Source organism: Mytilus edulis, chromosome 14 (genome assembly GCF_963676685.1).
Source record: "Mytilus edulis chromosome 14, xbMytEdul2.2, whole genome shotgun sequence".
NCBI lineage: Eukaryota > Metazoa > Mollusca > Bivalvia > Mytilida > Mytilidae > Mytilus > Mytilus edulis.
The window spans coordinates 11,793,912-11,820,230 of NC_092357.1; the positions used below are offsets into that span (position 1 = coordinate 11,793,912).

Below are 26,319 nucleotides of genomic sequence, written 5' to 3' on the forward strand. Positions count from 1 at the left end.
CTCAAGACAATGTTTTGCATTACAGAACTATTAATGTTACTACTTCTACTACTACTACAATTTCATACAAAATATATCTGTAACTATTACTATTTTTTGTCAAAACCATCCCATCATATTATATGCCTTCATATCTGATGCATTATAATTTTACTTCAAACGTAGCTAAGTTTTTCATGATAGCATTTTTATAAATCAGAAATAAAGCTGATAAAACGTTAATTTTTCTTAAAGGATGTCTCGTTTAAGGTGGTACCTAACACTACAGGGAGATAACTCTGTAAAATCAGCTAAACGTTTTAAATACGTTGTGTTGTAAAGGGAATAATAAGCTTTTGAAAGATTAAAATTGGTGTTTCTCAAACTGCTATATAACCAGTGTAATTATTCTGACAAAACGGTTTGTTAAACATTTTTGAAATTTTTATATTTTTGTTAAAGGGTCAAAGTAAATACTTTGTCAAAATTTTATCAAAGTAAACTCGCCCAATTAATTTTAGTGCAAGTGTTAGGTACCACCTTAAAGTAATACTCAAGTGCTCGACACCCACTAAGTATATCCACTTACAATACTTAACGATGACAAAAGGAACAGTTATCAAAGTTAAGTACTTTATTTAGATAATTATACATTTTATTTTAGCTTTCTCAGTATTTATCATTTTCTAATGAATATAACACTTACATTGTGTTGCGTCCGAAACGCATGTCAAGTATTTACATTCAAAAGGAAAATTTGCACCAAAAACAAATCAAAGTCAAGAATATACAAAATTATGTACTTGAACAAGAGAGTTACAATTGTGATAATTGTAACGAACCATAAATTTAGGAGCTGTGAGATGAACTGTCCTAGAACATTCCGTAAAACAATTTAATTAAAACACTTTAATGATAGCATTATCCAAAATATTAAATGTTTATAATCTCCTTTTCATGAGACAAAATTTCAAGAAAATCAATCTATGAAATAAAGTCTCAATATACACAATATATATAACCTTGGATAAGCTCTCTTTCACAGGATTTTTTTTTTATACTATCCATCTATGGACTATAGTATGTATATGAACTGTATTTCACAGGAAAACTAGTCCTTTACTTGACATTATTTCGTAGATGTGGACAAAATTTCATGATACCGAGTCATAACATATTGTCTTAAGGGGAAATATTTCACAGGACAATATTTTGCTTTACAGAACTATTACTGTTACTACTTCTACTACTACTACAATTTCATACAAAATATATGTAACTATTACCATTTTATGTCAAAACCATCTCATCATATTATATGCCTTCATATCTGATGAATTATAATTTTACTCCAAACGTCGTGAAGTTTTTAATGATAGCATTTTTATAAATCAGAAATAAAGATGATGAAACATTATTTTTTCTTTAAGAAATTGTTGTTAAAAGTAATAATCAAGTGGTCGACGCCTACTAAGTGTATCTACTTGCAATACTTTAAGATGTCAAAGGGCATACTTTCTCAATATATATCATTTTCGAATAAAAATAACACTTAACTTGTGTTGCGTCCGAAGTGTATATCTAGTTTTAACATTCATAAGAAAAATTTGCATCAAACCCAAATCAAAGCCAATGATATGTTAAATAATGTACTTAAACAAGATAGATACAATTGTGATTAAATCTAACTAATCATAAAGACAATAAAAATCAAAACCAAGGAGTAAACAAAGACTAAAAAAACCAAAGGACATTTACATCAACAGTTATAAATATAAATAAGAAACAACACGATCTCCACTAAAACCGGGAGTGAAATCAGGTGCTCCGAAAGGGTAAGCATTTCCTGCACAGTATAATTTAGGAACTGTGAGATGAACTGTCGTAGAACTGTCCATAGAACAATTCCACTTACACCTGAAAAGCAGTTCCTGACAAAAGCAGTTCTAACCAGGGACTTTCTATACTAACGGGACTCATCTCTTTTGGTTTTTCACTGATTACTCAGCCGCCTGTTTAAAGCTACCACGCAACAATAAACTTAGTTGAGAAAAAATTAAGCTGCAATTTCAATCTTACATATTACGAAAACGATAAGAGTTTGCTGCATACATATAGCGTATAAAATGTTCCTCTCGACGAGCTCTACATTCTATACAATAAGCCCATAAAGGTCCGTCTGTTTGTTCAAAAGATACGACAGGATGATTCTTAAAAGTATATAATTGTGTGTTTATCTTCTTAATGGTTACAGATATCAACCTACTATAAACTGCAAAAATGATCAGTAGTTTAAAACCTTCAATTTGAGGTCAATGGCAGGTCATGATGAAATTTGACCTTGACCTTTAAAGTGAACTATGACCTTGACCTCTTATATTTGAAAGATTAAGTGGTGTTGAGTTCAATGGTGGTAGTTCTATGTCTCTACGACTTCCGGTTCTCAAGTGTTGTATTGCATCGTTTATTTAATGATTCATTGTGACCTTCATGAACTTCGGACTTGTTCCAAATTTTTCTACAATAATGTTCTTTAACTGCAGATCATTTATCATTTAACAGATATCTATTGTCGTTTTAAAGATATTGCAATTTGGAATTAGGCGAGCGGAGGCATGTATTTCTGAATCAACAACAGCTTACCAATCAAAATATTTCAGAAGTTGAAGAGTTTAACATGGTTATATGTTTGACCAAATACCAAAAACATTCAATGAAAAATGTACCCAAAAAAATAATTTCAAATTTTCATGTTATGCATTGGATTTGTAAATTTCATAAGTTCTATTTTTATATTAATTGATATTGCATAATTTTTGGCACTTTGCCGAATGGGGTTATTTGATATATCAAATTGAAGGTCTTAATGAGCTCTACTAAAAAATGAAAATTTTAAACCCCCTTTCTTCCAAGTGGGAAGAGTGAGGTCATTTAGTGCGAAAAATCAAACTTCTCAGATGGTTAGGTTGTCGCATATCAAATGGAAGTCCATAAAGCGTACATTTCAAATATCAAATTGACGTCCCCAAAAAAATGGGTTGGGTGGGGTCATTGAATGCAAAAAATAGATTTCCATTTAAGATAAGGTTGTTGTATATCACATGAAGGTCTTATCGTTTACTTTTCAAATATCAAATTCCTGTCCTCGTAACATGAGTTGGATGGGGTTATTTAGTGCAATTATCAAACTTTCTAGAACCTGGTGTTGTCGCATATCAAATGAAAGATCATCCAGTCTACATTACATTTATCATATTTCCAATCTCTAAAATGTAAGGTCATTAAGTATAAAACGCGAAAAGTTTCAGAAGGTATGCTTGTCGTATATCAATCGAAAGGTCTTACAAAGTACGTTACGAAAATATGAATTTTACAGGAAAGACCTTTCAATTGTGTTACAAACAATTGAGATACTAGTTGTATAATTATTATTAGTTGTATATATAAAATTTAATTAATAGCGATTTAAGATGACAAAAAATATAAGATTTTGAGAGAATGAGGAATTATTAAACTTAGACGTATCGTTTTGACGAACACCCCAGTCGTGTAAAAGGGTTTACATATCAAACAAGATGGCGGCTACCCAAAATTCAACGAACAAATTAAATTGCTCAAATATCAATTTTTAATAAAAACGATCCGAGAAATCTCGAGAATCCCGAGAAAATCCTGAAAAACAGCATTTTGCAATGACGAAATGTATAAAATTTCATAAAAACGATCTTTGTTTAACTTGAACATATATAAATCATTTGTAGTTATGAAGAATACTTCGTAAATGTGAAATGATTTGCCGTAAAGTCACGTGACATTAGATACGGCCGAGATGAGTCTAATTTTTTGTATAGATATCGTTAGAAGCGACCAGTCCCGTTAGTATAGAAAGTCCCTGTTCTAACCTAGAACTGATTTTGACAGTTTTACAGTAGTACAGTTTTTGATGTCAGTATTTGGAAAAGCATAGACTAGATTCTAAAAGTTTTATCCTAAACAGATGTTGATACATTTAAGGAATGACAAATATTTTTTTGGTCTATGAAGAAATAACATAAAATTTTTAATGCACACTGAATAAGTATTTAAAGTGTGAACCACAGTTTTTATGTTATTTCGAAAAGGCAGAAAAAAATATTGCAGTCATTTCTTATAAATTTAATTCTTAACTCCATTTTAAACCCGAGTAAATCATGCAAAAAACGTTGATGACGTCACGGTCACATGACAAAATTATGTCTAAGGGATGATAAACAAAACGACGTCAGCCAATCAGAAGACGCGTTGCATCCAAAATTAAACTATTTCCCCATTGAACTATTTAGAACAGCTATATCTATTCATCTATCCATCTACTTATCTATTACATTCAATTATTTTATTTAAATTATTTGTTTCTTCTTTCCTTCTTAAAATAATGTTTAAAAAAAAAGTTTTATGAAGCTATCAATTCTTTGATTTTTTTTCCTATATTTTGTTTAGGGTCCGCCGACTTACAGAAAAGAACCGAAAAAGTACAAAATAGGACCAAGAAGAACCAAAAATAACCGAAAAGGACATCAATTTTTTTTTTATCGAAGTGGACTAGAAAATGTTTTGGTTAAACAAGGGAAATATCAAATTGTAAATCATTTAAGTCTATAAATGAAAAGATTTTTTCCATAAAAGTTTCTTATTATTATTGAACCTTATTGCGACAGGATTACTTCTTAAAGGTGGATGATCCTTTCTGTATATAGCAATAATAGTTATGAAATTTTCAAACTGAAAAAGTATCACAACAGCAAAGTTAATATATAATAGGATAGGCCAAGGGGAAACATCGTGCAATGCAAGATTATTTATTGTTGCAATTTGATTTCATAGAAAAAGGGGATTGTTTGGCAAAGAAGATTTTTTTTATTGATTTTTTTATTACGAAGAATTGTTAACACAATCAAAATATCGGGTATATATAGATATAAGAATGTGATATGAGTGCAAATGAGACAACTCTCCATCCAAGTCACAATTTATAAAAGTAAACCTTTATAGGTCTAAGTACGGTCAACACTGACGGAGCATTGGCTCAAACCGAACAGCAAGATATAAAGGGCCCCAAAATTACTAGTTTACAACCATTCAAACGGGAAAACCAACGGTCTAATCTATATAAAAAAACGAGAAACGAGAAACACTTATAACCATATCAACAAACGACAACTGCTGAACATAAGATTCCTGACATAGGACAGCTGCAAACAGTTGCAGCGGGTTTAAACGTTTTAATGGTACCAAACCTTCTCACTTATCTGAAACAATAGTGTCACATCACAACATAAAAAGACACACTATAAAACGTCAATTGAAATGGCTTAACTCAATCAAAGGACGTAGGTTCTTTTTGGTTTTTTTCGGTCCTTTTCGGTTCTTTTCGGTTCTTTCTGTAAATCGTTAGACCGATTTTATTATGTATCTTCATTTTCATAAATTGATCCATATAACTTCATATAAACTATTTTATGAGATCTTTGCTATCTGAAAGAAACAGGTACTAAAATTGCCATATTTACACGAAAATATTGCATCATTTAGGAGGATTTGCTCGTTGTCGGGACAACTCAGAAATATCTGAATACTGAAGAAACTTAACTTTTACTTTATTGTACCTACAAACTTTTACAAGTGTAATCTTTTCTTAAAAATTATAAAAACTAAAATTAAAATTTTAATCTGTATCAAAACTTTGCTTGAAAGTTTCTACTATTGTGGATTCATTTATTTTCGCGGGTATCAATTTTCGTCGATTGCTGAAAACTGACATTTTCTTAGATATTTGAGTTCTCTTTATACAAAACCTATTGAGAATATGTTATTCGTTGAACATTTGAATTAGTGATTTGCTTGTAACCACGAAACCCATGAAAATTGTTACCCAACGAAAAATAATGAATCCACAGTAATTCTTCAAAATTAAAAAAAATAAATTACAAAAATACGGAATTCCGAGGAAATTTTAATACGGAAAGCCCCTAATCAAACAGCTAAATCAAAAGCTGAAACACATCAAACGAATAGATAACGTTACCATATTCCTGACATTTCACAGGCATTTTCTTATGTAGTGTATATTGATTTAAATGATGAACGTTATAATAGTTACAAATCACATATGAGCCATAATTGCTTTGCATCTTGATATAATGATTATCCTGTAAAAGTAGTATTACAACTTAAAAGCCTTCAAGTGAGTCTACTTATAAAACTTTAATAGCAACATTTCCTGGTGGATATCTAGAACAGATATAAATAGCTTTATCTATTGGTATAGTTTTAATGGTTATTTATCTTAGTACACATATAAATCTATATGATGAGTTTATTTAGTATATACTTTCTTAAACAATATAAGTTTTCTATCTTTTTGTCTATATTTTTAAATACCAATAATGTTTGTTCGTATAATTATTTAACTGAAGTAGTACTATTTATTTATGATTCATCAAAATTATATCAAACAAAACAGTCATTTTTTTTTTCTTTTTTCCGCGTATGACGAAAGTTAACAGTAGTAGTATTCCGGTGTTCAAAGGTCATAATTTGATCGAGAGAAAATAAATCCGGGTAACGAACTAAAATCGAGGTAACCACATCAACAATAAGGGAAAACAACGAAGAACAGGAACACTGAAGAGAAAAAAAAAAACCACTTACATACATAGAAACGAATAAATCTTGTGCCAAGATTTCCGTTAAAATACTAAAAATATATTATTACCTAATAAAGAGCATTTTACTGTTTTATTAATATTTCCATATTATTTGCTATTTTTCTACCATTTTTTGTTCCGTGGTCTTTTGCACTGGAAATTCTTGTTCTATTGCACCTGTGTGCAGTCTATTGCACTGACCTGTTATGACCTCTTATTCTGAAATCTGATTAGTTGAAAGGTATTCATGTTGTCCAATCAAGTTGTGTCTTTTAAACGTTCTTGGCATAGCCGTTAAATTTTGAAGAATATTTGATATGTTGACTTGAATGATTTCTTGTCATTTAAATTACTCTGATTGCATGTCCGTTTTATTGAATTTCTTAAGTATTTGTTGTACATGTATGCTCCTTACACATTTTAATTAATACAGTTGTTACTTTCATACTCAGCTTTCAGAAGTTTTATTTCTAAGAATTTAATAGAACTGACTCAGTATGTATTAGGTAATAAAACAGATCAAAAATATATTTCCTTGGTATGAAGATCAGCTCATTGTTCTATTGCCCTCAGCCGTTGGCTTCTGACAATGGAACAATAAGCTGATCGTCATACCTCGGGAAATATCCTTTGATATATTGCATAGTTACATAATAAATAACTGTATATTAGGATGTTGTACTAACGATTAAATGATGGTAGGTAAATGTTTAAAACTAAATTCTCATAAAAACGTCGAATGGACTGACTAAAGGAAAAGGAGTTTGGTACATCAAAGTTGATAGAAGAGTTAGAAGACGGGTGCCACTTGTTTAGCAGGAATTGTTAAAATTGTATAAACACTTGAGTTCTCCCCTATTTTTGATGGGGTTCGTGTTGCTAAGTCTTTAGTATTTTTTGAGATGTTTTGTTATTGTGTTCCTCCCTTTGTTGTTTTTACTTTTGTCAATTGCATTGTTTGTTGTCATTAAACTTATGATTTTTATATGAATCCTCCTTTCTTCTTTCCCAAAAGCGAATCCTTCACATGTTCATGTTCTCGAATGTTTGTATGTCAAAAAACAATGAAAACTACACGTCTATATAATTTTTATTTCTATATACATAAAGCACGAAACATATATTTACAAACAGTCATCTAAATGTACATATAGCAATCGAAATGAAAAATTTAAGATAAAAAATAGCAAATTGTGACACGAATTCCATTCACAAAGCACATGAATTCACACCCTGTTGTTTCTTGAGTTCGTGTGGATCAGGTTTTTAAGTTTTATAAGTGTTTGGAGAACTGCTCATCCTTTTGTCGCTTGTAAGTATTCCTGCGAGTTATTGTCTGAATATTTATCTCGGATTTTCTAAACTACATCGATACAAATTAACCATGTAAAATTCTGATTGTTTTATAAAATTCTCTTATAACTAAAATGACAACTTTGTATCACTGTTCAAAACATGAATTGAATCATACTTTTTATTTCAACGGTTCAAATACATTGTTTTCAATTTATTACCACTGAATAAAGATTGTGCATACAAAAACATGTTTGTCATAAACAGTAAAAATATCTACACATCACAGTCAGCAAGACTGCCATTGACAAAAGCAATAGTAAAGCTACAACACTTTACAAAGCATAATAAACTCATCATAGATACCAGGATTAAAATGATTTATAATTGCGCCAGATGCGGGTTTCGTCTCAAAAAAACTTCTAAAAGTTTTGCCAAATACAGCTAAGGAATTTACTGTTACAAAATGATAGAAATTATTTTAAATTAAGGAATGTATCTCCCTCATGCAAAGCTCTGATTCCTTTCACGGATTTGGCTATACTTTTTGAACCTTATGGATTATAGCTCTTCATCTTTTATATAAGCTTTGGATTTCAAATATTTTGGCCACGAGCATCACTGAAGAGACATGTATTGTCGAAATGCGCATCTGGTGCAAGAAAATTGGTACCGTTAATTTTATTATCTATTCCTGAGGTAGAAAAGCCTTAGTTTTTCAAAAATTCAAAGTTTTGTTAACAGTTAGTTTATAATTATGAACATATCATATAGAAGTGCTGACTACTTGGCTTGTGATACCCTCGGGAAAATAAATCTCCACCAGCAGTGGCATCGACCCAGTGGTTGCAAATAAACTCATCATAGATGATAATGAGTAAAATCTATCATTAATAAATTCAAAGATAATTCATTCAAATTAGCATTACAGATAGTAACAAATGTACAAAGTAGACATATGCTTCTACAAAAAAAAAAACAGTATAAATACATTGTTTTCAATTTCACACCACCCAATTAAGTTTCCTGCTTACAAAACACATGTATCCTATATACAGTAACTATATATACACATCACAGTCAGGAAGTGTCCCATTAACAAAAATAGTAGTAAGGCTACAGTATTTTATAAAGGATAAAAGTGAGTAAAATCTATCATAAATCAAATCAAAGATAATTCAGTCAAATTATCATTACAGATAGTAAACAAATGTACATAGTACATATATGCTACGACAAAACAACTTAGTATACATACATAAATTGTTTTCAATTTAACACCACCTAATAAGTTTCTTGCGTACAAAACACAGGTTTCCTATTGACAGAAAAATGGTGAAGACATTTCAGCAATATTTGAATTGACAAAAGCAGTAGTAAAAAGTAAAATCACAAAAATACTGAACTCCGAGGAAAATTCAAAACGGAAAGTCACTAATCAAATGGCAAAATCAAATGATAAAACAGATCAAACCAATGGACAACAACTGCCATATTTCTGACTTGGTACAGGCTTTTTCAAATGTTATCCTGCAATACATTTTAAAGAATAACAGAGAGTAAAATCTAGCATAAATCATTTCAAAGATAATACATTCAAATTATCATAACAGATATTTTTAAAAATGTACAGAGTAAACATATGCTACTACACACAAAACATTACACATACATTTTTTTTCAATTTAACACCACCTAATAAAGTTTCTTGCATACAAAAACACCATTTTACAGTAAAATTATCAATACATCTCAGTAAGCAATTTCTCAGTTGACAGAAACAGTAGGAAGGGTACCATGCTTCATTAGGATTATCAGTTAGTAGATCCTATCATGAATGAATCCACAGATAAAATATCTTAATTGCAACCGAAAGAAGGTTTCATATGATCGAAACATTACATTGGCAGACAATGATGTAACTTTCAATGTTATCGGTGACGAAGCAGCCCAACTTAGCCCTTCACACATCACAAGCAATGTCAACCGATCTATAGGTTCAACCTATGACATCACTGGAAATAACATTTTTATAATTGACAACGACAGTTCATAAAATTCAAACAATAGCTAAAGGGTTTACAATCAAAGATTTAATTTTCAAACTGATTAAGTTTTAATATATGTGTGATATATTGTATCATCTGATAAAAAATCTAAAATGGATAACAACAAATATTTGAAAATGTACAGAGTAGACATTTGCAACTACAAAAACAGTAAAAAACGACCATTTCTATTTTACGTACATATTGTTTTTATATCTGATCATAGATATAATGTAAGTATACACGGCATCGAAAACTGAACAAACTTTTATAAAAAATAAATATATACAAATACATCAACAAATAATACTTTGTTACATCATAGATTTTACAACACCGCATAGAATAATTCAAAAACGTAATCATAGGACTCCAAAGAGAGGAGAGCACGTACATTGACATTGTTATAAACTCTGGCCATGCAAAATAAACACTTTAAAAAGGAACTATAATAGCAATTCTAATTATCATATAGAATATTTCATAAAATAACCAGTACGTGTCTACTATTATTTTAACAAAGGATAAAAATCTTGACATGCACAAGAAGCTCTTTGATTTGTTAACTTTGATCATGAATGATCAAAGTCAAAGCCCACCAACAAAATCAGTCAAGAGTTTATATGTGGATCCTGTAAAGGCCTCAATTACAAAAATGTCAATGTTGCTACGTTAAGTGTTAACCTTTCTGAAACAAACATAAATCTTTCAAAAGAGAATATAAAAAACAGTTTATAATAAAGTATGCCAATATCAAAAACACTGACTTCCAAAAAACCATAACATAGCGTTTCTTATTGTTTTTGTTTAAGAAATGTTTTATTATCAGATGGGTTCATCAACTATTTCTTCCAGATGAATACTTTTAAGACTCGAATACAGTCTCGATTCGTTAAGACTGCTTCTTTGCAATGATTGATAGACATTTGTATTGATACTCCTGCTCTCCTCGTCCGTCTGAATCCCATCTGCCGACGAATCACTTGATATATCACCATCTGTCAGATTTCTTTGTTCAATATGTATACTGGTGAGACTAGAATACTGTCTTGATTCGTCATGCATATTTCTGTGTAGAGATTGATAGACATTTGTATTGGTCCTCCTGCTCTCCTCGTCCGCCTGAATCCCATCTGCCGACGAATCACTAGATATTTCACCATCAATCAGATTTCTCTGTTCTAATGGTGATACAATGATATTTGACATTTGGATTTCCTCAATTTCCACATATTGTGCATCGTTCCCTCTATTTGTGGACACATTTCGACTGATGTCTGCTCTACGGGCAACGTTATCACCGTGGGTAATAACATTTCGGGTTTTGTTTCCTCTTTTATATGTTTTACGAGCGCAAAAGCATGCGATACCGGCACTGAGAAAGAATAAAATGCCACCTCCACTAGATATAAAGATAACGTCTGTAGTCATTGTACCTACAAAAACAATACAATCTGATGTAAAATAATTTGATTGAAATCAATAGTTTACTTTTCTACTTTTGATATAATATTAACGGCGTCAAGAGGGCCATATTCAGTATCTAATAAAATTTAAACGAAGAAATAAACCCAGAATTCTTATAATTGACTTTCATAAACATTGATTAATCATATGGATATTATATCTCAATATGGTCGATATAGTCCAGCAAGTCTATATTCCATCCATTCCGTTTCTCATCAAATCAAAAAGCAGAAATGTTCCATTTTGTTATTAATTTTTAATCTTAAGTCAATCAAACAATTAAAAAGCATGGAGACAGATCGGATTTCAATAGATTTAGACAAAAGTAATTGGTACATTCAAAGTATTACAATAAAAACACTTCATATAAGAATAATTTCAGAACAATAAATAGTGATGCATGAAACAACATTTATAAACCCCAAAACAGCAAAGAACTATAATGTAAAAATAAACTGTATGCTGATTAACGTTAAGTATTAGTAAATTTTTGTTTTTTGTTTTATTATAAACTCTGACCTTACCTGTTGTACTTTCTGTTGTAGTAACAGACGATCGATAGGATACTGTTGCCGTTTGTGATTCTGACAAAAATGGAAATAAGATAGAATTCTATAAAGACAATAACCAATTAATTATGAAATAAAATGAGTAAAAACATACCTTTGGGAAACAACAATTCATCAACAAACAGACAATAGCATATTTAAGGGATCAATTTTTAAGAAGAAATGAAAGTGTTAACTACATGTACACCAGTTTCAAACAATATTTTAATGTTTGCACGGAAAATGCTTCCCTCATCATGCTTTTGTGGATGGTAAGTATTAAAAAAGGATGAAGAAATGAAGAAAAAGAAATGATATTGCAAGCAATCAAAACATTTACAAAAAAAACCCAAACATGGCAAAGATTTTATTACAAAACATGGAGATATAGCGTTATAATGAGACAAAATAAATCAAATCAATTTCTATTCTATTTATTAAATTTTGTAAAAATCTTGATCGGCTTAGGTTTTGTTTATGTGTGTGTGGTATCATTTATGTTATTGCATGTGTAATATTACTACATACAATTTATAAACACACAACATATTGTTCAAAAGAGATATAATGGATTCTTACTTTTTACACGGGAAACTTATGTCTAAACAATCTAATCTGGTTAAATATACGCTAGTCATTCCTTTTAATGATATTAAATTGAACTAATTTTTATTTCTTAATTTGTGTTTTATTTAAGAAAACAAAAACAAAAACTTGTGTGATTGGTAAACACTTTAAGCTTTTTAAAGTGATACTATTGCATGACGATATAGACTAAGACTGTAGGTACTCTTGCAAAGATAAATAAGAAAAAAATGGATATGAAGGGAATGTTGTTATATATCCAGACAGTTCCATCTTTATTATTAAATCTTATTTGTGTGAAAAATCTCTCAATCTGGACCCATGATGAGAACGACCAACCGACATTACAATTTAATTGCAATCAACGAAATAAATCATAAACTCTGACCATACCTGTTGTACTTTTTGTTGTACGTGCTGAATACTCTGTAGTAACAGACAATGGGTAGGATTCTGTTGTCTTTTGTGTACCTGACAAAAATATGAGTTTGTTTTTTTAAAAGCAACAATCCACCAATCATGAAATTGAATGAGTAAGAGCATATATTTGGGAAACAATAATTTATCTACAAGCTGACAACAGCATATTCAGAAGAAATGCAATAGGCTTCAATTGTTTTTCTTTACCGGAAAGCAAAGTAGCAAAGTGTTAATTATACCAGTTTCAAACTATATTTCAATTTTGCACGGTTTATGATTCCCTTAGCATGTCTTTTGGATTGTTAGTGTTAAAAAAAGATGACAGAAGAAAAAGATAAATATTTTATATGGCTTGGATTCAAATATTTATAAAGAAGTTTGTAAATATTATTATACCTACAAAAAAATTACAATCTGATCATGGCACTGATGTAAACTAATTTGATTGAAATCAATAGTTTACTTTTCTACTTTCGATATAATATCAACGGCGTCAAGAGGGCCATGTTCAGTATCTAATAAAATTTAAACAAAGACGAAACATAATTCTTATTATTGACTATCATAAACATTGATTGATTATCTGGATATTTTATTTCAATATGATTTCGTCCAGCAAGTCTATATTTCATTCTTTCCGTTTGTCATCATTCTTCAAATTAAAAGGCAGAAATGTTCCATTTTGCTATTAATTTTAAATCTTAAGTCAATAACGCAATTAAAAAGCAAGGAGACAGATCGGACATTACTACATTTAGACCATAAGTAACGGTTATTTTCGAAGTATTACAATAAAAGCACTTCATATAAGAATTAAAAACCAATTGTTCATAGAACAATTGAAAGTCTTTCCACATCAAAGAAATTTTGATGAGATAGTTTCTTCATACTGATGCAATAAATAATAGTAAACTCTGACCTTACCTGTTGTACTTTCTGTTGTAGTAACAGACGATAGATAGGATACTGTTGCCGTTTGTGATTCTGACAAAAATGGAAATAAGAAAGAATTTTTAAAAGGCAATAACCCATTAATTATGAAATAAAATGAGTAAAAACATACCTTTGGTAAACAACAATTCATCAACAAACAGACAATAGCATATTTAAGGGATAAAGTTTTAAGAAGAAATTAAAGTATTAACTACATGAACACCAGTTTCAAACAATATTTTAATGTTTGAACGGGAAATACTTCCCTCATCATGCTTTTATAGATGATGAGTAATAAAAAAGGATGAAGAAATGAAGAACAAAAAATTATATTGCAAGCAATCAAAAAATTTACCAAAAAAAAACCCAAACATGGCAAAGATTTTTATTACAAAACATGGAGATATGGCGTTATAATGAGACAAAATAAATCAAATCAATTTCTATTCTATTTATTAAATTTTGTAAAAATCTTGATCGGCTTAGGTTTTGTTTATGTGTGTGTGGTATCATTTATGTTATTGCATGTGTAATATTACTACATACAATTTATAAACACACAACATATTGTTCAAAAGAGATATAATAGATTCTTACTTTTGACACGGGAAACTTATGTCTAAACAATCTAATCTGGTTAAATATACGCTAGTCATTCCTTTTAATGATATTAAATTGAACTAATTCTTATTTCTTAATTTGTGTTTTATTTCAGAAAACAAAAACTAAAACTTGTGTGATTGCTAAACACGTTAAGGTTTTTAAAGTGATACTATTGCATGACGATATAGACTAAGACTGTAGGTAATCTTGCAAAGATAAATAAGACAAAAATGGATATAAAGGGAATGTTGTTATATATCCAGACAGTTCCATCTTGATTATTAAATCTAATTTGTGTCAACAATCTCTCAATCTGGACCCATGATGAGAACGACCAATTAACATTACAATTTAATTGCAATCAACGAAATAAATCATAAACTCTGACCATACCTGTTGTACTTTCTGTTGTACGTGCCGGATACTCTGTAGTAACAGACAATGGATATGATTCTGTTGTCGTTTGTGTACCTGACAAAAATATGAGTTTTTTTTTAAAAGCAACGATCCATCAATCATGAAATTGAATGAGTAAGAGCATATGTTTGGGAAACAATAATTTATCAACAGGCAGACAGCAGCATATTCAATAGGCTTCAATTGTTTTTCTTTACCGGAAAGCAAAGTGTTAACTATACCAGTTTCAAACTATATTTCAATTTTTGCACGGTTTATGATTCCCTTAGCATGTCTTTTGGATTGTTAGTGTTAAGAAAAGATGACAGAAGAAAAAGATAAATATTTCATATGACTAGGAATCAAATATTTACAAAGAAGTTTGAAAATATTTGAATACAGAAAATTGGAAATTTTAATATACTCATTAGTCACAGATCATTTGATTTTCGTGGGAAGGCAGGGTGTGGGGAATAATATCAAACCAAGCATGAATGTTCTTTTTACAGCCAATCCAATGTCATTAGATTAACATCATATGTATGTTTCAAACATATGCGAGTGAAATTATGTCTCATAGTTTAATATTCCTACATTTAATTATAAACAGACTACACCGAGCTCAGAAGTAATGTAATAGATTGGTTTTTTTTTCTGAACACAATCTTATTTATTTGTAATACTTCCTATTAAACATAGTGGAGGCAAAGTAGTAATGCATAGAGGTACTGTTGTCTTCCCTTACAGGAACAATGTTTAAAGAAAGAAATATAAAATTAAACTGTCAATTGTTCTTGAACAATTGAGAGGTCTTTCCTTTTGTAATGTAAAATACATGTTCAAATAGACGTAGAATGTATTGAAAAGCTTTAAAACACACTGAAAAACCTTTAAATAAGGTTAAAAACACTAAATTCGCTATATGGGATATGACCTTGACCTTTGACCTTTTGACCTTTGTCAAGGTCATTAGTCCCCAATGTCATTGCCGAAGAGCCCATGGGTCTAGGACCTTTGGTTATATAGTAAAAGCTGATTTTGTCTTTCCAAAAACCTAAAACAGGTATAATGCCCCTTAAAAAAATGTCAAATCTCTTCGGTCAAAATGTAACAAAGTTGCGCCGTAATGACCCAAACATTTTCCACTATTCAAAACTTCTGTAAGTATTATGGTTTCTGAGATTATCCCATAACAAGGTGATAGGTCAAAGGTCAAGGTCAACATACAAATTTGACCTTGAGGTATTTTTCAAAGATACATGAATTGATGATGAATGGTGAAGATCCTAGGTGTCTACGACTTACGGTTTCTGAGTTTTGGTGGTCAACCGACACCGGTTAATTTTCATAGGGGCATAACCCTACCAATGAGTCGTTGAATCTTTTCGATCCAAATGTAACGAAGAACCGGGGTCTGGTCCTGAACAAATTTCACCCTTTGTTTTCTCTCCACCTTTTACGGTTACGGTGTTGGAACGATAACAAGGTTTTTTGGTTTCGGAGGGATAACTCCGAACCGACAAAATTTTTCGACTAACAGGGTGAGTTCCGGATAGGTATTCATGACACGAATACAAAGTGTGAATATGAAAGCGACACGTCTTACGGTTACGGAGGCTAACTTCGTCAAAGTTTGGCGGAAAAAGAATAATAATAATTAAAAACCAATTGTTCAGAGAACCATTGATGGTCTTTCCACCAGTTAAGACCTTTTTTATATTAAAATATTAAAATTTGGTTTAAAATGTCATTTTTAGCGCCAAATGACAGCTTATCGAACGCTTATTCAAAAAATATATGGTTTCTATAAAAAAAAATATCGAAAAGGGAGATAATCTTTTACTTCCGGTTTAAAAAGTTTACTTCCGGTATTGTTTGATAGTTTACTTGACACTGATTCCAAAAATATATGGTTCTATATACTTTCACTTTGATTTAGTACAAAAAATACCTACTTCCGGTTTACAAAAGGTCACTTCCGGTTGTGTTTTTTAAGGTCACATTGCTTACAACTTAATGCAAAAAGTCCCGTGGCTTTATCATGTGTACATATGAGGTAAAAGCAAAGGTCAAAATCTAGAACGTTTAATAAGAATATGACCTTGAGCTCAATTTCAAGGTTATAAACCAAGGACCTCAAATCAAAAGACTCTAGTCCTCTACTTTATATTGTTAATGAGTTATATTACCATACGTATGATATTAGATATAAAAATGGGGAAAACTCGCGTCAAATGTCTACGTACCCTTTCGACTAAAATTTATGTGTTACGACATGTCGTAACTAACAATTGTGTGAAAATATTTTGTCGATATCTTGTATGATTACTGAAAATAAGAGATAACAAGCCAAAATCAAAATTTTAATCATGACCTTGACCTTTGACCTTGACCTCATTTTAATTTTTTAGACCAAGGACCTCAAATCAAAAGACCCTAGGCCTCTACCACTTATGGTTTTCCAGTTAAAAATGCATACCACTTATATCAAATATAAAAGGGGAAATAACTCTCATATGGAGTCTCCGGATAGCTTCGGTCAAAATGAATCAAATCATCCTGAGGATATAATGAGCAATTTGGTAAAATAAATTTGTCGGTTTCTTATACGGTTGCGAAGATTAAGCGATAACAAGAAAAACAGTGTTCGGGGAGATAACTCTTACATGGATAAGATTTTGGTTACTAGCTGTCAGTTTCAAAAGCGTATTAATTGTTCGATATCATATACCATATATCTAAGCGACATCTTGCGAAACAAAAAAACTGCGAAGGAAAGAAAATTAGGCGGAAGAAAAAAAAAAATAATAATCAGAAGAAAACCAATAGGTCTTTCCACGGAAAAGTGGAAAGACCTAATAATAATAAACAGAAGAAATACAGTAAGGTCTTTCCCTTTTGTAAAAGGAAAGACCTTAATAAATCCTTGAGAAAAAAAAATATAAATGTCAAACAGACCACTGATCACAAAGATACAAGTGTTGTGAAATAAACATAGAACAACTTAAGTTAAAACACTACAAAATGAACAGAGAACAACTTAAGTTTAAACACTATAAAACGAACATAGAACAACTTAAATTTAAACACTATAAAATGAACATAGAACAACTTAAGTTTAAACACTACAAAATAAACAGAACAACTAAAGTTTAAACACTACAAAATGAACATAGAACAACTAAAGTTTAAACACTACAAAATTAACATTTGCACCTGTCCTAAGTCAGGAATCTGATGTACAGTAATTGTCGTTTGTTTATGTAATTTATACGTGTTTCTCGTTTCTCGTTTTTTTATATAGATTAGACCGTTGGTTTTCCCGTTCGAATGGTTTTACACTAGTAATTTTTGAGCCCCTTATAGCTTTTTGTTCGGTGTGAGCCAAGGCTCCCTGTTGAAGGTCGTACATTGACCTATAATGGTTTACTTTTATAAATTGTTATTTGGATGGAGAGTTGTCTCATAGGCACACACACCACATCTTCCTTTATCTGTATAGAACAACTTAAGTTTAAACACTACAACAAAAACAAGGAACAACTAAAGTTTCAACACAAAAAAAAAATAAACATTGAACAACTAAAGTTTAAACACAACAATATGAACATAGAACAACTAAATTTCAAACGATACAAAAAAAATAAATTCAACTAGAAATTACATCAAGAATAAAATAATTATTAAGAGAAGGCTTTACGTATAATATATAAGTATCGAGATGGCTAACAATCCGAAAAAGAAAGTCAAAGGGCTCGAACTTCAAATTACAGTATTGTGTATATTTTATGTTTGTTATAGTTTGATCTCTGATTTTGGAACGTATAACAACGAATTACAGTATAAATCAATTCATATTATTCTTTTTAAAACATTAACGGTACCAATGTTACTGCACTAGATGCTCATTTCAACAATTAAATCCTCTGCAACTATTAGGTATTCATCACATTCGCACGACACTTTATACATTATCCCTTTGTTTTCACTGGCAATCAAACCACACACACACTTCTTCTTTTTTGTACAACACATTGTTTCATTGAATGTGATAGTTTGTGCAACTGGAAGCTTTACTTTGATACCTGAAAATACTTTTAAGTTTCATTTGCCTTGTTTCTGTGCCAAGAATTTGCCACATGCTGCATGCAACTGGTTTTCTCCTACACCGATATGTTTATCTTGATTTATTTCCAAATATTAGCTGGATGATATTACCTTTGCAGCTGGTGAAGTTATGATAAATTAACAGGTTTGCTTCGCCATCACATCTTGCATAGAAATGTCCGAAGTTATTATTCTTTTGAAGAAAGTCCTGGAATCTTTTCATTATACACATTGAGCAATCAAAAGGAATACCTTTTAGATACCTGTTTATGCAAGAACAATATTAATATGATTCTCTGTTATGCATTAAATATCAATGAACGTTAGTTTCTAAATAATACAGAAAGAACATCTCAATTATCTACGAAGTATACATAGTGCAAAACGACGTCGAGTATAATAGTAATTGATAACATCCTACAAATATATCAATATCAGCACGGTTGAAAAAGCTTTATCACACCTTTTATCTGTATTACGTAACGCCATCGATTGCAGTCACTGTTGCAAAGGCTTTATCAAAACCGTATTCTGTATGACGTCATGTCAAACCTATAATCTGTATGACGTCATTTCAAACCCCCTTATCTGTATGACGTCATTTTACATAAAAAACATCTACTTGAGATATATGTATATAATAAAGTTTATCACATATTTGTTATGAATACCTTAGGTTTTGCATATGCAATAACCTCAAAATTGCCCGGGGCAAAAAGAGATATTGATATTGTGCCCTGTTCCTAATGACGTGACGTCATTGCATCCTTAACGAAACGTTTGTGGTAAATTGCTTAAGATTTTACCTTTTATGTATCATTAAATTGTTATAATTGACCTTTTTGTTTTCTCTTTTCTGCAGCACTTAAACATGTGATAAAAATTACTGCATAATAACAGGCCTTGACATGATAAAAGTAAAAAACGTCAAACTAGAAAAGTACCGTCTGTTTGATACACAACTTAATAATAAATTAATGAAAAATAGGTATGATATATAGAGAATATCATATGGCTTTTTCAATATCGCATCCGTATCAACCCGAGACACCAATATAATCCCAAGAGCTAAAGCCTCGAGGCCGATATGGGAGTCTCGGGATGATACCAGGGCCAATATAGAAAAGGGCATGTTATAATCTATACGTATATGATATGGCTTTTTCAATAGCACACACCGTATCAACCCTCAACCAATATAATCCCTCGAGCAGAGCTCTTGGGATTATATTGGTGTCTCGGGTTGATACGGATGCGATATTGAAAAAGCCATATGATATTCTCTATATATCATACCTATTTTTCATTAATTTATTATTAAGTTGTGTATCAAACAGACGGTACTTTTCTAGTTTGACGTTTTTGACTTTTATCATGTCAAGGCCTGTTATTATGCAGTAAGGGTGTTGTATATCGTTGAAGTACGTTCAGGGACTTGTAGTTTGCAACTTGTATATTAATCTCAAATTAATCTAATCTCTTAGTAGCTATACTAAGTTTAATAAGATATTTCCACTTTTCTGTGAAAAGATCTATTGAATTGATTTTGTTATGATTATTACTTTTTTGTTCTTCTTCCGCCGGTGTTTGGTTGTTTCGGAAGATGTAGCTTAGGTTTTTTGCATATTATATCGAACAGTTATTTCGACTTTGAAACTTTTTTGAAAAATTTATTATTTAAAAAAAAAGTACAAAGTTTAATCAACTCCAAATGTATATGAATAGTGCAGATGACTACAATATTTATTCAGTAGCTTTATATAATCTTTTATTTATAATTTTAGGGCAAAATACAAAAATGTAAAATTGATAAATTCCAAATTTGTACGTTTCAATTATAAGTGAAGACGGTTTTCACGCTTTAAAATATATTCAGTCAAGTAGCTTAAAATGATCTTTATTTATGAGCAAAACACAAGAATTCCAAAAGTCCAAAAAGCAAATATTTTTATTGTTCTGGAAATATATTTTACTAATGAAATGTACAAATGTTTAGTAACTGATTGATATTTGTTTCTCTTTTTTAAAAAATTTTGATAATAATAATGTAATCCCTGTATCTGTAAATATATCCACCTAAACAGAAACAGGTAAACAACGCCGTTGACAAAATTCCTATTCCCTTAACATGTTTCATCAAATCAATAACATACAATACCAAGGTTTATTTTATTATACGTTTAAATTGTACATTTTACAAGGAATACAGTATCTGGAAAAAAGACAATTCTTTTCATAAAGATCGTTTAAATCATTGCCATAGCATGCAATAAAATACATCTTTTGTTGAATCAAATTACTTACAATGTCTTCAGAGCCGACAATCTTTTGAAAAGATGGACGTCAAGTGTTGCAATTTTGTTGTAACTTAGGACCCTGTAAAATAATATTTCTTGAAAAGTATTTCTGCATACAATATTCAAAGTTTATTCAGAAAATTCAAGTACCTTAAAAACTAGATCATTTATTGTTGTAGTATATCGATTTGAAAAACTGGTTGTTATGTTGTATACATACATACAGACAGTTATAATACAAAAAATACACAAGAATGACTTAACTGATTTATGCAAAATATAAAAAAAGAGAAAAAGAAATAGGAAAAATGATAATCAATATTTAGTAACTCTATATCATTTTCATGTTATGCGTGGGTCAATGTTAAATTGAAGAAGTCCAAGGAGTATAGATTTTACTGTTATTGGAATATGTACTACTAATCAACAATTTGGAAATGTATAGCACATGCTCAATATTGCTATTCCTCTATAGTAAGCTTTGATCTGAATTTTAACAAGAATTTTGTCTGTTCAAGTCAACTACCTGTCATAAACATATACAGGGTAAACTCTGTTTTGAAAAAAATGTATAGCATCCTAGAATATCTTAGAAATTCAGTAACATAATGCTTAACGTTATTATTTTTGATTTCTTAAAATTGGTACAGTCAACATGTAATATCAAACTTGATTAACTCACATTTATTAATATTAGTTGGAATATATATATATATTTGTAAATAGATAAGTTAAACAATTGAAATATCAAATCTAAAACACATGAAGGCAAACAATATATATTTGTGTGATCAGGATCCTTAAAGTATATATAGCCGTAAAATCTCGAAGATATTCACCTCAAGCGTTGCTATGTTATTGTTGGATAAAAATTTACAAAAATAATATTTTTAAAAACGTATTTCTGCTTGAATTTGTCATATCACTGAATGACAAATATTTACCTTCAAAATTGAAGAACAATGGAAACGTACTATATCTGCGTGAAAAGTGAGTTAAATATTGCATAAAAAGTAAAAGATGTTTATAACATAATGAATAGTTATTTTTCATGTATGAATAAAATGATACATCATAAACATATTAAGGCTAACTCAAACGCCTGGTCTTTAGACAATTTTACTGAATACTCAATACCAAATTCGAATACAAAATCAATTTTCTTAGTAACCAAATATAACAAACAGATACTTCGACATTAGTGAAGCTGTACTTTAATAAGGTTCTTATTAACTCAAATATCATAAACATCATTCCATCATCTCCATTCCGAGCTGTTATAAGATAAAATTACACGAAGTGCAATATTAGCAGACAAACGTTGCAAAATGCTGCTGGCAGAAATATCACGTTTTGATTTATTACCAAAGTGGTTCTTATTAACCTAATTACAGCATACCTTAATAAATTATATTTGTCACAACGATTTCCTTGAATGTTTGATTATCATATGATTTTATTTTGGGACCTGATATTGCTCTAAATTTGATTTGATCTTCTCATTATAAGTAACTCACGAAGTAATAAGACAAACGGAAAACCGTTATATATGGAAGGCCATGACTGCCTTATGTTGATGATCAGCATTATATGCAGTGATCACAACATGATATGCAGTGGTTTCACCATTATATATGCAGTGCTCACAACTTAATATGTATATACTCTAAATATTAAAAACATATATATTTATACACATATATAATTGTGCATTTAAGATTGTTTTTTATTAAATTTATGTTGGTCAGCGATCTTATTCGAAATAGAATTTTACTTAAACATATACGATTTTCAATCTTATTTTAAAAAGGCATGGCAAAGCAATTTTTAGTGCAAAATAACTATTTTGAGAATTGTACTCCTTTTAAGTATAAAATTCGGACTATGCTTTACATAATAAGTTGCGACAATTTTCCAATTTTTACCCCGTGAGTGATCCAAACACAGGAGAAAGAATCCCCACAGAAACAATCAAGATCCACCGTCAAAGTAACGTTGCCAGGTAACGAAAAATATTCAGATATGAAATTTTCATCCTCTGACATTGATCCTACCATGGGATATGGAAGAAACATTTTTTAACAAAAATAACAGAAATCCTCAGACTATAGACAAGTTTGTATGTGAGAAGAATTAGAACGCCAAAATCAACAACGAGAAGAATTCACATTAAAACAATACTACATTGTAGTAGTTTTCCATTAATATAATTATATTACAATTATATATTGACATAATAACGATTGTCGTTTTTTGTGCTTCTGTTATGGTGACAAAAATTTTGTGTGGACCTTCAATAAAATCAAAGAAGTGCTCACTAACCAATTGCTTTCCTCTTTAGTGTGTTGTTGCTATCATCTGGATTTTATTACAAGTTTTAATCAGAATCATTCGTGCGTAAAATATAGGTGAAGGCGACCAACTTTTTTTTCAAGGTGCATTGTTATCAAAGATGTGCGATCTAAAAAATATCATTCTTCTATGACTATATCTAGTTGATTAGATTTTGTATCTTAATGCAAAACTTAACCAGAATTACTTTAGATCAAGATGACTCTTTTTTCAATCGACAATCGTTACTATCCATCTGATGAGTTAAGCCTTTTTCAACTGATTCTTATAGTTCGTTCTTATGTTGTTCTGTTTCACCACTGAGTCTGTCCCAGGTTAGAGGGAGGGTTGGGATCCCACTTACATGTTTAAACACGCCACATTCTGGAGCCTGTATTTCAATGGTTGTCGTTTGTTGATGTGTTACATGTTTGTTTTTCGTTTATTTGTTTGTACATAAATTAGGCCGTTAGTTTTCTCGTTTGAAATGTTTACGTTTGTCACTTAGGGGACTTCTATAGCTGACTATGCGGTATTGGCTTTGCTCATTGTTGTAGACCGTACCGTGATCTATGGTTGTTAATTTCTGTGTCATTTGGTCGTTTGTGGAGAGTTTTTTCATGTCAAGTATACCACTTTTTTTTATATATTAACCGTGCATGACAGACTGACAAACAAACGTAGTAAATTTTTTATCTACTCCGACAAAATCCATTTCCGAAGAGATGATAAATATACATTGTAAAAATGAAAATGTTAAACTGGGTCTAGAAAAGGTGAATTTTTCTTCTGAAAGTTTATATCTTTATATAAGGCTGCTGATCATATTTAGACGACAAACTACTTGACGTGCTAAAAAGCTTGTACACAATTTGGAATAATTGATGTAATGTTATGTTAAACACCTACAGTGAAATGTTTTAAACTGCATTTTTCATATCTGGTTGATACTTAATCATGTAAAATTGCAAAAATCTGAAATTCGATGCCAAATAATGACTGTATCATGACATAAATAAGCTAGCGTAATATGGGACTTAGGTCTTATAAAAAGCTGACTATTTTATTCAAAATGTAATTAAGCTTTTTTAAACGGAATGACCGACTATAAAGTGGCACCTTGCTAAAGTTCTCCAGTAGGAAATGAACTCGAGGCATAAATCATACAAAATTTCCTTCGATATTTCATGAACTTTTTTCAAAATTTAACTAACATTATGCCATGCGTATTTCTTATGACGAACATAAATATTTTATTCATTCAACTCTTAGTTTCCTCATTTCCTCAAATTGAACGATACATAAATTAATAAAATTATATCTATCCAACTTGCAGACAAAAGCAGGTGTTTTTTTTCTACAAATAGGACACATTACAAGAAATTAAGAATTCAGATGACGTTAAACTGTCTTGCTTATTCCTCGTTATTATTTCTTTGAAACGGTACGAATTTAAATCAAAACAAAATGTATCCTATTTAATGAATTGTGAAGACGGCTTTCAAAAAGAGAAAAATAAATTATTTTACTTGATATTCAGTAGCTTCATCTATACTATTAAACGAGAAGACCTCATTTTGTTTGTCGCTTCTCTTCCTTCCAAAATAAATTAATCAGCATGCATCAGTGTTATATACATACCATGCATACCATGCATAGTCGCATTTGTCATCTGTTCTTATAATTATTCAGTTTGGGTTATTTTTGGGAGAAAAACGAAAATAAAGACGCCCGGGTATTGTGTCCGTCATCAGTCCAAATTTTAAGTCAAACAAGACTTCCGGTTTTAAACCTGCAAATACTTTTCAAAAGAGTACTCGGGGACAGGACAATAATTTTCACATAGATAGAGACTCTCTATAGAATAAAGCAGTGATCGCCGTAGAGAAGAAACTTGAAATTGATATTTATTAGCAAATACACTTTATTTAAAATATAGGTATGTTCATAGTATACAGAATAAAGTTAACGGTACCAATTTTGTTGCACCAGATGCGCATTTCGACAATACATGTCTCTTCAGTGATGCTCGTTGCCAAAATATTTGAAATCCAAATCTTATATAAAAGAAACGCGAAAATAATCAGGAATTTAACAGAAAAGAAAAACAACGAACTTTTAAAAAAGGGAGAGGGCTTAAAAAAATGTCCTGTCTCCAAGTAACTTTGAATTACGATACCTTTTCTGAAATTCTCCAGCATAATTTTTTTTACTAAAATTCTCCCTACAATAGTTTACATAATTTTAACCAAGCTCTAAATGACCGCGATTTCGCGGATGTGTTCTAGTGTAATTCGGATTTTTATATAACGGGAAAAATACAAAATGCAGAGTTGATAAAATCAAAGAGATTTTTTTTCTATAGTTCTGAAAATAAATATTACTAATAAAACAGTACAAATATATAGCACCATATCTATCAAGCTATTTCTCTTTCTTTATGTTTCGTTTCAATTTATCTAAGAATTATTTTATCTCTGCTGCTGTAAATTGTCTTGTTCTACACATACACAGGAAAACATCTCTTTTGACAAAATCTGTATTCCCTTAGTTTGTTTCAGCAATTAAATAACATAAAATCTAGAGGTCCTTATTTATTATTCCTTTGAAATATACAGTTTATTTT

The 26,319-nt window shown here is 30.4% G+C and overlaps 1 protein-coding gene and 1 long non-coding RNA gene across 2 annotated transcripts; one reads left to right on the top strand and one right to left on the bottom strand.

Annotated features, from left to right (window-relative positions):
- Window positions 1–8,649: 8,649 nt before the first annotated feature.
- Window positions 8,650–15,030, bottom strand: LOC139503120 (uncharacterized). Its single transcript, XM_071292848.1, has 5 exons — window positions 14,956–15,030; window positions 13,951–14,010; window positions 13,000–13,077; window positions 11,998–12,057; window positions 8,650–11,442 (listed from the first exon to the last, which is right to left on the bottom strand). Exon 5 carries the CDS (start codon window positions 11,435–11,437, stop codon window positions 10,832–10,834), a length of 606 nt encoding a protein of 201 aa, XP_071148949.1. The 5' UTR covers window positions 11,438–11,442; window positions 11,998–12,057; window positions 13,000–13,077; window positions 13,951–14,010; window positions 14,956–15,030; the 3' UTR covers window positions 8,650–10,831.
- Window positions 9,031–12,297, top strand: LOC139503121 (uncharacterized). The gene is made up of 2 exons (XR_011659032.1): window positions 9,031–9,099; window positions 12,019–12,297. It is a non-coding gene; the product is annotated as an uncharacterized lncRNA (long non-coding RNA).
- Window positions 15,031–26,319: the final 11,289 nt, after the last annotated feature.

Coding starts and splice junctions, on each gene's coding strand:
- LOC139503120 (XM_071292848.1), bottom strand. CDS start 11,437: ATGACTACAGACGTTATCTTTATATCTAGTGGAGGTGGCATTTTATTC.